Here is a 13,280-nt window from a genome sequence, read left to right as displayed (position 1 = left end):
CTCTTTCAAATAAATAAGTAAAATCTTTAAATTTTTTTTTCTTTATTTATTTGAGAGAGAGAGAGTGAGAGAGAGCAGGAGAGTGGAGAAGCAGACTCCCCATGGAGCTGGGGGCCCAATGCAGGACTCCGGGATCATGATGTGAGCTGAAGGCAGTCGCTTAATCAACTGAGCCACCCAGGCGCCCTCTTTTGCCATTTTTAAAAAAGATTTTTATTTATTTATATGAGGAAGAGAGTGCGTAGGAGAGAAAGGGAGAGATCATGAGCAGGGGGGGATGCGCAGATGGAGAAGCAGACTCCACCTTGAGTGGGGAGCCCCATACAGAACTCGATCCCAGAACCCCGGGATCATGACCTGAGTGGAAGTCAGACATTTAACCAACTGAGCCACCCAGGCATCCCAACAAGTTGGTTTTTGTTGTTGTTGTTTTTAAAATTTTCTTAGTGATGTCTTTTGAAGTGCAAAAAACTTAAATTTTGATGATGTCCAATTTGCTGATTTTTTGGTCAGTTGTGCTTTTGCTGTTGTATCTAAGATCGCTGCCTAACTTAAGGTCAAGAAGATTTTTTTCCCATAGTTTCTTCAGACGTTTTATTTTTGCTCTTACATTTAAGTCTATGATCTATCTTGAGTTAATCTTTGTAGATTGTGAGGTAAGGATCTAAGCTCATCTTCTGGCATGTGGAGAGTTGATTGTCCCAGAACCATTTATTGAAAAGATTAATCTGGGGTGACTGGGTGGCTCAGTCGTTGGGCTTCTGCCTTTGGCTCAGGTCATGACCCCGGGGTCCTGGGATCAAGTACCGCATGGGGCTCCCTGCTCAGCGGGTTGTCTGCTTTTCTAACCGTCCCCTGCCCCCCCCCCCCCCCCCCCCGCTTGTGATCTTTCTCTCTCATGCTCTCTCTCAAAAAAGTAAATGAAATCTTTTTAAAAGTTCAGATATAACTTATACACAGTAAAATTTGTCCTCTTGAGTGTACCTTTCTGTGAGTCCTAACCGAGCTGTGTACCTACCACCATGACCAAGATATAGAACAGCTCCGTTACCTCCTCACAAGTCCCCTTCCCCTTTGCTGTCAACCCATCTCCCTCCTCCCTGACCCCAGATCTCTCTTCTGTCCTTATAGTCCCACCCCCTCCCAAAAGCCATATAAATAGAATCCTACAGGGCTCAGCCCTCTGAGTCCAGCTTCCCTCTCTAACCCCATCCTTCAACATCCAGTGTGATCTTTTCAAAATATAAATCTGCCTGCCTTTCTGTGCCTGGAGAGCCACTGCAGGGTCTGGCCTCGACCCATAGTTCCTGCCTGTCTGGACAGACAGGATGGATGGCTCTTAAACCTGGTTTAACCACCTGAGGGCTTGTCAATACCACACATTCCTGGGTCTTGGCCCTGGAGACTGAGATTCAGTAGATGGGGAGGGGCCCAGGGATCTGTTTTTACATAAGCCTAAGGAGAGATATGGAGGCAGGTGGTCCCTGGCCACACTTTGAGAAACACAGCTGAGTCCAAAGCACTCGCCTTTCTCCTCACCAGCCCGAGCTTAGCTGTGTGGCCTCCTCTTTTTCCTTCTCCTCAACCCCACTGGGCCTTTTCATGCCATGTCCCTTCCCAATAAGGGCTTTAGCACTTGTTTCCTCATCGTGAATGGAACACCCCCCATTCCCACCCACCCTCCCTGCTCCAGTTTCCCCTCTGCTTGCTTGTCACTTACACAGACAAGGTTCCCCAACTCATTGGGTGAGTCATTCTCCCAGCATACTGGTCACCTGTCACTTCTTATTTGTGTGTGATTTTTTTTTTTTTTTAGAGAAGGGGAGGGGCAGAAGGAGAGGGAGAATGAGAGAATCTTTTTTTTTTTTTTTGAAGATTTTATTTATTTATTTGACAGAGAGAGACACAGCGAGAGAGGGAGAACAAGATTCCCTTGGAGCGGGGATCCCAACGTGGGGCTTGATCCCAGGACCCTGGGACCTTGACCCAAGCTGAAGGCAGACGCTTATCAACTGAGCCACCCAGGCGTCCCGAGATTGAGAGGATCTTAAGCAGGCTCCACACCGGCATGGAGCCCAACACAGGGCTCCATCTCACAACTCTTGAGATCATGACCTGAGTCGGTCATTTCAAGAATCGGTCACATCACTGACTGAATCACCCAGGCGCCCCTTATGGGATTTTTATTTTAACATCAGTCTCCCCAACTGGGCTGCATGAGGATAAGGGCAGGGTCTGTTTTTGCTGCTCCCAGCTTTTTCCCCAGTACCATGCATGGGGTTTGCCTGTAGTAGGTACTTAACAAATATTATTGAATGAAGGAAGGAATCTTTGAGTGAGTCGTCTACTGTGCTTTGCACAAGCTGCTCCAAGGCCCAGGTGACCTCGCCCCTCCCCCACTTCTTTGCTTAGTCCACTCATACTGGTTTTTCTAGGAAAACCCCATTTGGGGAAAGTTGAGGCTTGAGCCACTCCTTGATGGTACCTCAGGGCAGACTGCTTATCACTCTAAGGACTGTTTGTTTACCCAACTGTCACCCACTTGAGGCTGGGAGGTGGCTACTGCCTTTGATCTGCGCCCTTCCAGGCCCTCTCCCTGACCCTTCTGTTTGCCTAATGCTGGAGGAGAGAGCTAAAGTGATTGCTCAAAGGGGAGTCCCTTGGCACCTGGCCAGAGCTTTCCCTAGATCACTCCTCCTACCATGATACCCTGTATAACCCCTTAGCTTTCGGAAGAAGCTGAGACCCTTGACTTTGCAAAGAAGGGAGAACTTTGGGGCGCCTGGGTGGCTCCGTTGTTAAGTGTGTGCCTTCCACTAGGGTCGTGGGCCCAGGGTCCTGGGATCAGGCCCTGCATCAAGCTCTCTGCTTGGCGGGAAGCCTGCTTCTCCCTCTCCCACTCCCCCTGCTTGTGTTCACTCTCTCGCGGTGTTTCTCTCTGTCCAAAAAAAAAAAAAAAGTCAAGCAGGGAGAACATCTCCCTGGATGCCTCTGAGGACCAGGGTGCTGGCTGGGTGGCCAGACTGTGGTTGGAGGTCAAGGAGCAGCCCCTGTTCCTGGACACCCTTCTGGCAGGCTTCCCTCTTTGGCTGAGTGCTCCTTGCCCCATCAGGTGGGACCCAGAGGCCCAGACAGGCCCCCTGGCTTGGCCAATGAGCAGACCTGATTTGGTGAGGAGTATGGGGAAGGGTGAGCGCCTTCCTGTACCCTCCAGCCCCCAGTCCCTCCCTCCCACATCACGAGGACTCTGGATCTTCGCTCTGAGGCTGCTCAGCTCCACCATCTTCCCCGCCTCTCCCCTGGCACCTGCTGCCACCCGGCTAAGAAGGGCAAAAACAATCCCGGCCAGCCAGCGTGGAGTGTCAGGGAGTCCCGCCCCTCCTCCTCTGGTTCCTCCTCCCGTGATTCTTCCCCAGGCCCCGCCCCCACCTGCCCAAGATAATTTTAGTTTCCTTCGGCCAGGAGCTTGGACACACAGGGCTCTCCCTCCCCCCCAACCCTCACTCTACGTCCAAAGTCGGGACACCCTCCTGCCACCTGTAGAGAAGAAGGAGTGGATTTGAAATCAAGTCCAGGTGTCTGGGGTCCCAAGACAGAACCGGACTTTGTACCCGGTGTCCTGCTACTTCTGCTGGGGCCCTCCAGGTAAGGTGACCAAAATCGGTCCCAGCAACCTGCTCCCACCCCCAGCCGCCCCAGCGCCCCAGGCTGTGCCCGTGTCAGGGCCAGGAGCTGGCAGATTGCCCAGGTGGGCGGTCGGGAGGCCGCCTGACTCCCCCCCCTCAATGATGTCAGGCCAAGGGCGGGGGCAGGAGGGGGACAGGTAGTTAAGGGCCTGGCGTCTCCCTCTCTAAACCGGTGGCCCCAGCCAAGTGTTCCGACGCCCAGGGTCCAGGTAAGGACCCAGCGGGCACTTTGTCTTGAGGGTGGGAGCAGCGGCAGGTCCGGGGTCAATGTTTAAAGATTCAGCCTCCTGCTGTGTTGCTCTGGCCGCCTCGCTTTCTTTTTCTCCAATCGCCCGTATCCCGCCCCTTCCTCACCATCTGTCCTCAGTCTTTCCCTATTCTCATTTCCTGTCTTCCTTATTCCTTCCTTTCCTCCCTGTAGCCCGCCTCCGTCCGGCGCCCGGACAAAGCAGTTGATGGGGATGGGGAAGAAAGATCTCCGATCCTCTCCTCGGGGAGACGCGGCTTTCCCGCTGAAACTAGTCCCTCCCCACCTTCCCAGAAAAAGAGCTAGGAGGGGGCCGGAGCACCCAGGGCTGCCTAGAGGCATTCCTGGCTCAGCTTGAGGTTATCCGTTTGAGGTTTTCCCAAGACTCTACCAAGACTGACGTCTCCCCGCAGGGGCGGGGGACACGCTCCAATTTTGAAGGCGGCCGAGGAGAGGGATCTCCTAAATTGTTAGAGCTCGGTCTCGGAATTGTTTGCCTGCTCAGAATACAGGGTCCTGCCCTAGGAAGGGGAGGTAGAGGCGGGGCAGGTCCCGGGGTCCTTCTTGGCGTCGGAATGAAGGCTGGAAGGCTAGAGGTCTGGATGCTGGGGGGTCTGCGGTGGAGCGGGGACTAGGGAAGGTGTGTGTGTGCGTGTTTGGGGGCAGGGGGCAGTGTTTGGGAGAAAGACCCGAGTCTGGATCTCCCTGATACCGCGGGGATGGAGAATGCACCTGTCTGCCCTTGGAAGGCCTCCCAACTCTACTGCCCCTCCAGAATGGCCTGTCTTGGTCGGCCTGTCTTAGACTGCTCGCCCCTCTCCGCCCCATCCCCTTGGAGCTGGGGGAGCCCTCCAGGAAGGCAAGCAGCCTGTAATGATTAACTCCACAGACACAATCTAGCATTCTTCCCAAATTAAACTTTAAGAAATCTTACCCTCCGCCCCCCCGCCTTTCCCATTGGGCGTTTTTTCCAGAGTTAGGGAGTGGGCGGGGCCTCAGTGTCCTGGGCCCTCCTCCCAACTCCAGGTCATCTAGGGGTTTCCCGCCTCCTTACCTGGGCTCTGCAAGATCACACTCCCGCAAGGTTGGACCTTCCAACCACCGCCCCCCCGCCCCGGCCCCCATAAATCCCGATGGGGGCGGACGTGGAGTGCTGGGCTGGCTGGACCGGGGCCTTCCCGCCACCTGCTGGTCCCCCGCCTAGGCCTCGGCCCTGCCAGCCCCTCCCCCCTCCCCTGGCTAGCGACGGAGGTGGCCTTGTTTTCCAAGGGCCCTTAATACTGGGCCCTGCCACCCGCCCTCGGGGCCAGCCAGGTGGGGCGAGATTCAGGAAGTAAACAAGGAGGCAGGAGGCTGGGAGGGCGGGAAAGAGGGTGGGGCTGGAGCCGCGGGGCAGGAGAGGCGGTTGGGGAAGCCAGGACTTGGGAGTCCTAGTGTTGAGGGGACTGAGACCTTGGGGGTCGGTTCTTTCCACAGAAGCTTTCCTAGGGCCCCCGTTTGAAAGGTTCAGGACTCTTGGGAGAGTGTTCCCCGGGCCCCAGAGCTAGGACCCGCTTCTCCTCCCATCCCATCTGTTTGGTTCTAACTGCCCCACTCTTCTCTTGCCTTAGAAGGGTCTGGAAGGCAAGGTGGGAATCCAAAGGCCAAACCCAAGTCTTCACTGGTCCTCCAGCCCTCTGAGGCCAGATTCTAATCTGATTCTGATTTAAATCTCCCATTTCCCTGCCCAAACACTGCCCTGATTCCTTTTCCCTCTGGGATGGAGTAGGACCCCCACTTTTGGTCTCTGGGTGCCCCCCCCCTCCGGAGTGAAGTCACCAGGGTTGGTGACTCCAGGGTAGAGGGGATGGGAGCTGGGACATTGTGCCTTGTTGATGTTCTGGAGACTTGTTGATGTTTGCTGCTGGGTGTGTCTTGCATTCCCTGCCCCCGCTCCCCCGCAGGACCCTGAGCCCCCTAAGCCCCCTCCCTGCCTCACCCTTCTGGCCTTTTCCTCGTCTGCCTGTCTGTGTCTTTCTCTTGGGTGTCTTGCTACTTCTGCTCTGGTAGTACCCCTCTGGCCGGGACATCCCAGAGAGTGTATTGGGAGGACCTCACCCCCCCAAAGTTGACATAGATGAGTCCTCTGGGCCCACTGTGGCCTGGGTGCTAGGAGTGGGAGGCAGCAGAATGAAAGCCTGGTAGGCCCCAGACAGGATAGGGAGCACTACATGGCTTTTTTGGGTGAGTGAGGGCAACTGGGGGGCTGGCTCTGCCCCAACTGGGCCTTTGAAGCCAGGTCAGACCTTTTTTCTCTCCTTGGGTGAGGGGGCTCCTGGACTGAGAGGTGACTAGGTAAGGCAGATTGCAGGTCCCACCTGGACTGGAGGTGGGCCGGGGTGGGGAGGCAAAAATGAGGTCAGAGGAGCTGCAGGGCCCACCATCCTCCTTCTCCTCCTCCCCTAGCCTATCCCTGCTTTGCGCCTCCCCCTCCCCCCTGTTCTTCCGAGCCTGGTCGGTTGGGGGTGGGAGTGGGGAGCGGTGGGTAGAGAGGCAGGGCTGTTTGTATTTCTCCTAAGTCAGGAAGTCGTGTAGATGAGTCAAGGTTGAATAGAGAGCCCCAGGCAGTGGTGTCCCGCCCCACCCTGACTCACCTGTCCCCCAAATCCCCTTACTTAATGGTTAGGGGCCTGCCCCATCCTGGAGGGTCAGTGCCAGGTGCTGCAGGCAGCCTAACAGCACTGGCCTAGGTCTCCAGTTCTCCCGGGTCCTCCCAGGTTCCAGCCAGGGGGAGGGGTCCTGCTTCCTGTGGAGGAGGGGCCTATGCTGCCTCTGTCCCCAGTGGGCATCTTTGTCCCAGCTCTCCTGTCCTTACTTGTTGTAGGTGCCTATGCAGTACCTGTGGGCGATAGGATGTGGGTAGGACCCCAGCCCTGCCTGGGGGTGTGGGGTGGCTCCAGACCAGTGGGTGGATAAGACAGGTGCATGGAATTGGTGCAGAGGCCGCAGCACAGTACAGAGCAGGAGCCCTTCCGTCTGGAAGTGGAAAATCCAGGAAGGCTGCTTGGAGGAGGTGGCCTTGGCATTGGGGCTTTAAGAAAACTGGGCAGGAGGAATCTGGAGAGGGTCCCCAAAGTTTGGGGGCTGCTGGGGGATGGCCCCCCCCAGGCTAGTCCTGTCCTTCTCCCTGCTGCTGAGCCTGCCTCCTGCCCTCCTGGTTCCTGTCTTTCCCCACCTCCTTCTCCCCTTCTGTGCATCACTCAGCACTTGCGCAGGCGTTGTCACAACAGGCTCTGGCAGCCTAGGTCTGGCAACGAAGCACTGGAAAAACCCGGGGCAGAGCCCAGAGGAGTGAATGCCCCATGCTTAGGGCATGCTCAGAGACTGAGAGTCACACAGTCTGTGGCACACAGAGTCTGTTGCTGCTCCTGGGCTTGTGGTGGGGGGACCCTTTTAGCTCTTCCCCTGGGCAACGTGGCGCTGACAGAAGAGTGCTGGACTTGGGAGTCCAAACACTGAGTTCCAGTCCCTGACTCACCTGTGACGGGGGCAAGAAAGCTTCCTTCTCAGGAACTTGGTGTCCCGTTTTGCAAACGGGCTCATACTACCCTTCCCCGAAAGCTCCAGGGAAACTCCAGTTAGAGGAGGTGCTGTGTCAGCTCCGAGGGGCACCTTGGCAGCTGTGTGAAGTCAGGACATCTGGGTCCTCTTGGCCCCTCTCTGTGGGACAAGGGCACAAGAGTGGCTGCTTTCAGCCCCCTCTTCTCCCTCAGATGTTATGGAGCTGGGTCTGTCTCCACCTCAGCTCAGCAGCTCCCCAGAAGACCTGTACCTGGCCCCTGGGACCCCTCCTGGGACTCCCCCGCCTCCCGATGCCCCTCTTCCTGGGGAGGTGACGAGGTCCCAGCCTCTGCCCATTCCGACCAGGTACAATGGGTGGATGGAGCTGAGGAGGGGCTGGTGGTGGTCGGGGTTGGGGGGGGGGGTTCAGTGCTGGGTAAGGCAGAAGCTTGCAGTCCACCAATTCTCTGCCTCCCTTCCTTGGGCCCCAGGAATCTTCTTCGAGAGGAGGAGCTGCGGGCAACCTCTCTGCCCTCCATCCCCAACCCCTTCCCTGAGCTCTGCAGTCCTCCTTCACAGACTCCCATTCTTGGGGGGTCCTCCGGTGCCAGGGGGCTGCCCCCTCGAGACGCCAGCTGCCCCCATGTGAGTTGTCTTGGGAGAGAGAAGGCAGGGATATGGGGGTGCTGTGGGGCTGGGGTGGATACGGTGCCGCTCCCATAGAGATGGGTGGATTTGGTCAGGAGTCCCTGTGGGTACAGCAGGCAGGGGAAGGGAAGGAACCACCCTCGCCCTTCCTCGAGTCGTTGGCGATTCCTGGATTGCAGGTAGTAAAGGTGTACAGCGAGGATGGAGCCTGCCGGTCTGTGGAGGTGGCGGCGGGCGCTACAGCCCGCTACGTCTGTGAGATGCTGGTGCAGCGAGCTCGTGCCCTGAGTGATGAAAACTGGGGGCTGGTGGAGTGCCACCCCCACCTAGCACTGGGTGAGCTGGGGTGCCAGGGGCTGTCTGGACAGGGAGGCGATGCTTCGCACCTTGGGCTAGGCAGGTGCCTGCCTGGTCTCCGCCGACCTCTGCTGTTTGCCCTTGACCCCAGAGCGGGGCTTGGAGGACCATGAGTCAGTGGTGGAAGTGCAGGCTGCCTGGCCCATTGGTGGAGACAGCCGCTTTGTTTTCCGGAAGAACTTCGCCAAGTATGAACTGTTCAAGAGCTCTCCAGTGAGTGTGTGGGAGGGGACTCTGGGCACTGGGACACCCCGATCCCCACCCTGATTCCTCGACCCCTGACTCCTGACTCCTTTCCCCCCAGCACACCCTATTCCCAGAAAAGATGGTCTCCAGCTGTGTGGACGGACACACAGGCATATCCCACGAAGACCTCATCCAGGTAAAGGGACACCCCCCTTCCGTGGCATACTCATGATTGCCCGGGACCCCCTATTGGTTTTTTGGCCCTTAAGCATTTTGCCTCCCCTCTGTGGTGGAGAGTCTAGTGCAGTGCTCAGTGACTGGACAAGTCACTTTTCCTGGCTGACCATCAGGTTCTTTGTCTGTGAAATGGGACAATAAATGTATGTGGCACGGCTTCTCTCCTGAAGGCCTGTGCGTGTGTGTGTGCGTGTATGTCCCTCTTGGCATTTCACCCTCTCACCCTCTTCCTGCTCTCTTCCGGGCCCAGAACTTCCTGAATGCAGGCAGCTTCCCAGAGATCCAGGGCTTCCTGCAGCTCCGGGGATCAGGACGGAAACTTTGGAAACGCTTCTTCTGCTTTCTGCGCCGGTCTGGCCTCTACTATTCCACCAAGGGCACCTCCAAGGTGAAGTCTTTTTTTTTTTAAAGATTTTATTTATTTATTTGACAGAGATCACAAGTAGGCGGAGAGGCAGGCAGAGAGAGAGGGAAGCTGGCTTCCCGCTGAGCAGAGAGCCTGATGTGGGGCTCGATCCCAGGACCCTGGGATCATGACCTGAGCTGAAGGCAGAGGCTTTAATACACTGAGCCACCCAAGCGCCCCTCCAAAGTGAAGTCTTGAGGATTGACAGCCTTAGCCCCTGGGATATCCCATTCCCGGAGCTGTCTCTTCCCTTCCTGGAATGCCTAGATCTTTCTCCCCCTGCGCCCCGAGACCCTCCGCTGCTCCTCTTTCCCTCCTGGCTCACCTACCCCAGGAGGTAGTAGTGGGAAAGGCAGGTGAAGACTGAGTTTGAATCCTGGTTCTCCTGTTTGCTGTGTGGCCTGGGGCACTTCTCTGCTCCTCTCAGAAATCTCCCCAGCTGGCTTACAGGGACAGCAGTTAGGGGGACAGGGGCTGCCTGTAACAGGTCCCGCCTACCCATGCTGCCTAGGATCCGAGGCACCTGCAGTATATAGCAGATGTGAACGAGTCCAACGTGTATGTGGTGACCCAGGGCCGCAAGCTCTATGGGATGCCCACCGACTTCGGCTTCTGTATCAAGGTAAAGACCCCGGCTGGGCCTTGGAGGGAATGGGAGCTGCTTAGGCCCCAGCATCCCACCTAGGGCTTCTGAGCTCCATCTGGGACACCCAGATTCCTCTCCCTGCACCCTGCCCTGCCCCTCGGAGACAGACATCTGGTCCTAATGGCAGATACGGGACCCGCTGTTTCCCCTTCCTACAGCCCAACAAGCTTCGAAATGGCCACAAGGGGCTTCGGGTCTTCTGCAGTGAGGATGAGCAGAGCCGTGGCTGCTGGTTAGCAGCTTTCCGCCTCTTCAAGGTGGGCCTCACCCTCCGGATCCCTTTTGCACGAGTAGCTCTGCCCTCGGGAACGAGGGAGCACTCTTATTATGCCCAGGCCAAGGCTGAGTCCTGGCTCTGGCCTCAGAACGCTCCACGGCAGAGATAGTCTTGCTCTTGGGGCGTTCTGGTGGCAGGGGGGTTTCACAGCCCCATCCCCAGCACCTGCTTGACCTCAGGCTCTCTTTCTCCCTCTGCCCCGAAGTATGGGGCACAGCTGTATAAGAATTACCAGCAGGCCCAGTCCCGCCACCTGCGCCCGTCCTGTGTGGGTTCTCCACCTTTGGTGAGTGTGCACGGGGGCATTAGCTGGGCCTGGGCACCCAGGCCCCATCCTGGGGAAACGTGGGCGCTCTTCTGACTCCTCCACATCCTGTCCCATCTACAGAGGAGTGTCTCTGATAACACCCTGGTGGCCATGGACTTCTCTGGCCATGCTGGGCGTGTCATCGAGAACCCCCGGGAAGCTCTGAGTGCAGCCCTGGAGGAGGCCCAGGCCTGGAGGGTGAGGGGCCCACAGCCATCTGCATGTTTGTCCTGGGGACCTTGTGTGTGTGTGTGTGTGTGTGTGTGTGTTTAAGAAGGGGGAGGGGCAGAGGAAGCAGGAGAGAGAGAGACTCTTAAGCAAGCTCTATACTCAGCATGGAGCCCAACTCTGGGCTCAGTCTCCCCACCCTGAGATCATGACCTGAGCTGAAATCAAGAGTCGGATGCTGAACTGGCTGAGCCACCCAGGTGCCCCACTCCTTGTGGGTTTCCGTGGCATGGGAAGAAAAAGGGTGTAAGGGAGGTCCCCAGGTGCGGAAAGGGGCTCTGTATTCTCGAGGTGTTGGGTCATACCCCAGTCACGCCCTGATCCCGTGTCCCCCACTGCTCTACAGAAGAACCACCGTCTCAGCCTGCCCACCCCAGGCTCCGGCACGAGCCTCAGTGCAGGTGGGTGAGCACCTAGTGTCCTCAGGGGCGGGGGCTGCCTTGGCTTCTTTGAGCATTCCTGGTGGGGGTGGCTGGGGTAGGGGGGGGTCTTCCTCCCCAGAGTGACTGCCCTTCTGCGTTCCCCAACTCCAGCCATCCACCGCACCCAGCCCTGGTTTCACGGACGCATTTCCCGAGAGGAGAGCCAGCGGCTCATCGGGCAGCAGGGCCTGGTAGACGGGTAAGGGGCAGGGCCGAGCAGGAAAACAGACCCAGGGATAGGAGGGACCCTGTGTCCGGGTGGCAGTTCTGGGTCTTCAGGTGACGTTGCACTGTCTCCTGGCAGCCTCTTCCTGGTCCGAGAGAGTCAGCGGAACCCACAAGGCTTTGTCCTCTCCTTGTGCCACCTGCAAAAGGTCAAACATTATCTTATCCTCCCGGTGAGTCATCCCCGTCCTCCTCCTCAAGCCCCTGGAGCAGCTCCGCAGCTCCTCCCCCCGCCCCCCCCCCACCGTGTGTCTGGGGTCTCTCGGGGAGATGCCTACACCCCCGCGCCTCCCCCGACCTGCTGTCCCCTCTGGCTGTCCCCCAGAGCGAGGAGGAGGGCCGCCTCTACTTCAGCATGGACGACGGCCAAACCCGCTTCACCGACCTGCTGCAGCTCGTGGAGTTCCACCAGCTAAACCGCGGCATCCTGCCCTGCGTGCTCCGCCACTGCTGCACCCGCGTGGCGCTGTGACCCGGCTCTGGCCGCCCGGGTGCGTGTGGAGCGAACTCCAGGGCACAGAAGCTCACGCACGGGCTCCGGAGCTTAGGAGGACTCCCCTCCCCCGGAGAGCGTGGTCTGCTTTGCTCTGTTGCCTCTCCCTCAGGCAGCAAGGGCCCCGCCTCACCCTCCACCTCTCTTCTCAAGAAAAGGCACTGGGGGTGGGGGCTCCCCTCCCTGGAGCTCCTGGGCTCGGCCCTGGGGCAGGGCATTATGGGAGAAATGGGGGCAGCCCGGGTGGTCTTAGCCCCCTCCCCCCCACTTTGTACAGACTGAGAGGCCAGTTGATCTGCTTTTATATGAGTGAAAATAAAGCTTATTTTTTGATACATCCGTGAGTTCTGTCTGGCAAGACCTGGCTCGTGGAGTGGAGCAGGGGAGCGGGAGAGGGGGGCACCAGGCCTCGGCAAAGGTGTCAGATGGCTGGGGCCACGTGTCCTCCAGCCTGGACGTTTCTTGAGGACAGGGTGGTCTTGGTCATTGGAGTCTCCAGTGAATGAAAGCATGTATGAGGGACTGTCATCCAGGTGCCGTCTCCTGACAGGCCCTAAAGGAAGTCCTGTGGGCCAGCTGTTCAGATGAGTCCTGGCAAACACGCAGTTAGGAAATCTCCCACCCCTATCCGGATACATGGCCCAACACCTCTCCCAAGTCCTCATGACCCCCACATCAACCCCTCTCCCTCCTGCTTTCTTTTCTTTTCTTTTTTTTTTTTCAAAGATTTTATTTCTTTAATTAGAGAGTGAGAGAGAACAGGAGAGCGGGGTGAGGGGCAGAGGGAGAAGCAGACTCTGCTGAGCCAGGAACCCAATGTGGGACTCGATCCTGGGACTCAGAGATCATGACAAGAGCCAAAGACAGATGCTTAACTGACTGACGCTTAACTACCCAAGAGCCCCTCCCTCCTACTTTCTGTCTTAAGAGTTTGCTCCCTCTAGAAGGCCCTATAAATGGGACCCCACAACACTCAGCCCTTTAAGTCTCGCTTCCCTCTCCAACCCAATCTCCAACATCCAGAGTAATCTTTCCAAAATACAAGCCCAGGTGGACCCTGTAGGGTCTGGACTCTCCCCACTGCCCATGTTGGTCTGTTATGGTCTAAAAAGAGTTTTGTCAAAACGTTTTACAGGTTTTGCTCTTAGGTGACAGGAGAGCTTTAAAATGACTCAAACTGGCAACACCTGGACCTGCCATTTGATCGTTAAATCACAGAGGAAGACCTCTCCAGACAAGTGAGCTCCACCTAGGCATTATTTTTGCCAAGAAATAGAACCTCTGTCTCATCCCTTGGATCTAGCAGCTAGTTTATCAGAAAAAAATGGACAGAGGAACATGTGAAATGACACACGGGGATACGATTACCCAAATC

General features: G+C 57.1%; 1 protein-coding gene across 1 annotated transcript; it reads left to right on the top strand.

Moving 5' to 3' along the window:
• Positions 1–3,807: 3,807 nt before the first annotated feature.
• On the top strand, positions 3,808–12,242 carry GRB7 (growth factor receptor bound protein 7). The gene is made up of 15 exons (XM_044248072.1): positions 3,808–3,895; positions 7,686–7,839; positions 7,965–8,118; positions 8,301–8,457; positions 8,570–8,691; positions 8,783–8,860; positions 9,152–9,289; positions 9,819–9,929; positions 10,112–10,210; positions 10,436–10,516; positions 10,619–10,735; positions 11,112–11,166; positions 11,299–11,386; positions 11,492–11,585; positions 11,738–12,242. Exons 2-15 carry the CDS (start codon positions 7,691–7,693, stop codon positions 11,882–11,884), a joined length of 1,590 nt encoding a protein of 529 aa, XP_044104007.1. The 5' UTR covers positions 3,808–3,895; positions 7,686–7,690; the 3' UTR covers positions 11,885–12,242.
• The last annotated feature ends 1,038 nt before the right edge of the window (positions 12,243–13,280 follow it).

The sequence above is a fragment of the Neovison vison genome, chromosome 5 (genome assembly GCF_020171115.1).
Source record: "Neovison vison isolate M4711 chromosome 5, ASM_NN_V1, whole genome shotgun sequence".
Classification (NCBI taxonomy): Eukaryota; Metazoa; Chordata; class Mammalia; order Carnivora; family Mustelidae; genus Neogale; species Neogale vison.
The sequence above is the reverse complement of the archived record's forward strand: the minus strand, read 5'-3'. Positions and strand labels throughout refer to the sequence as shown.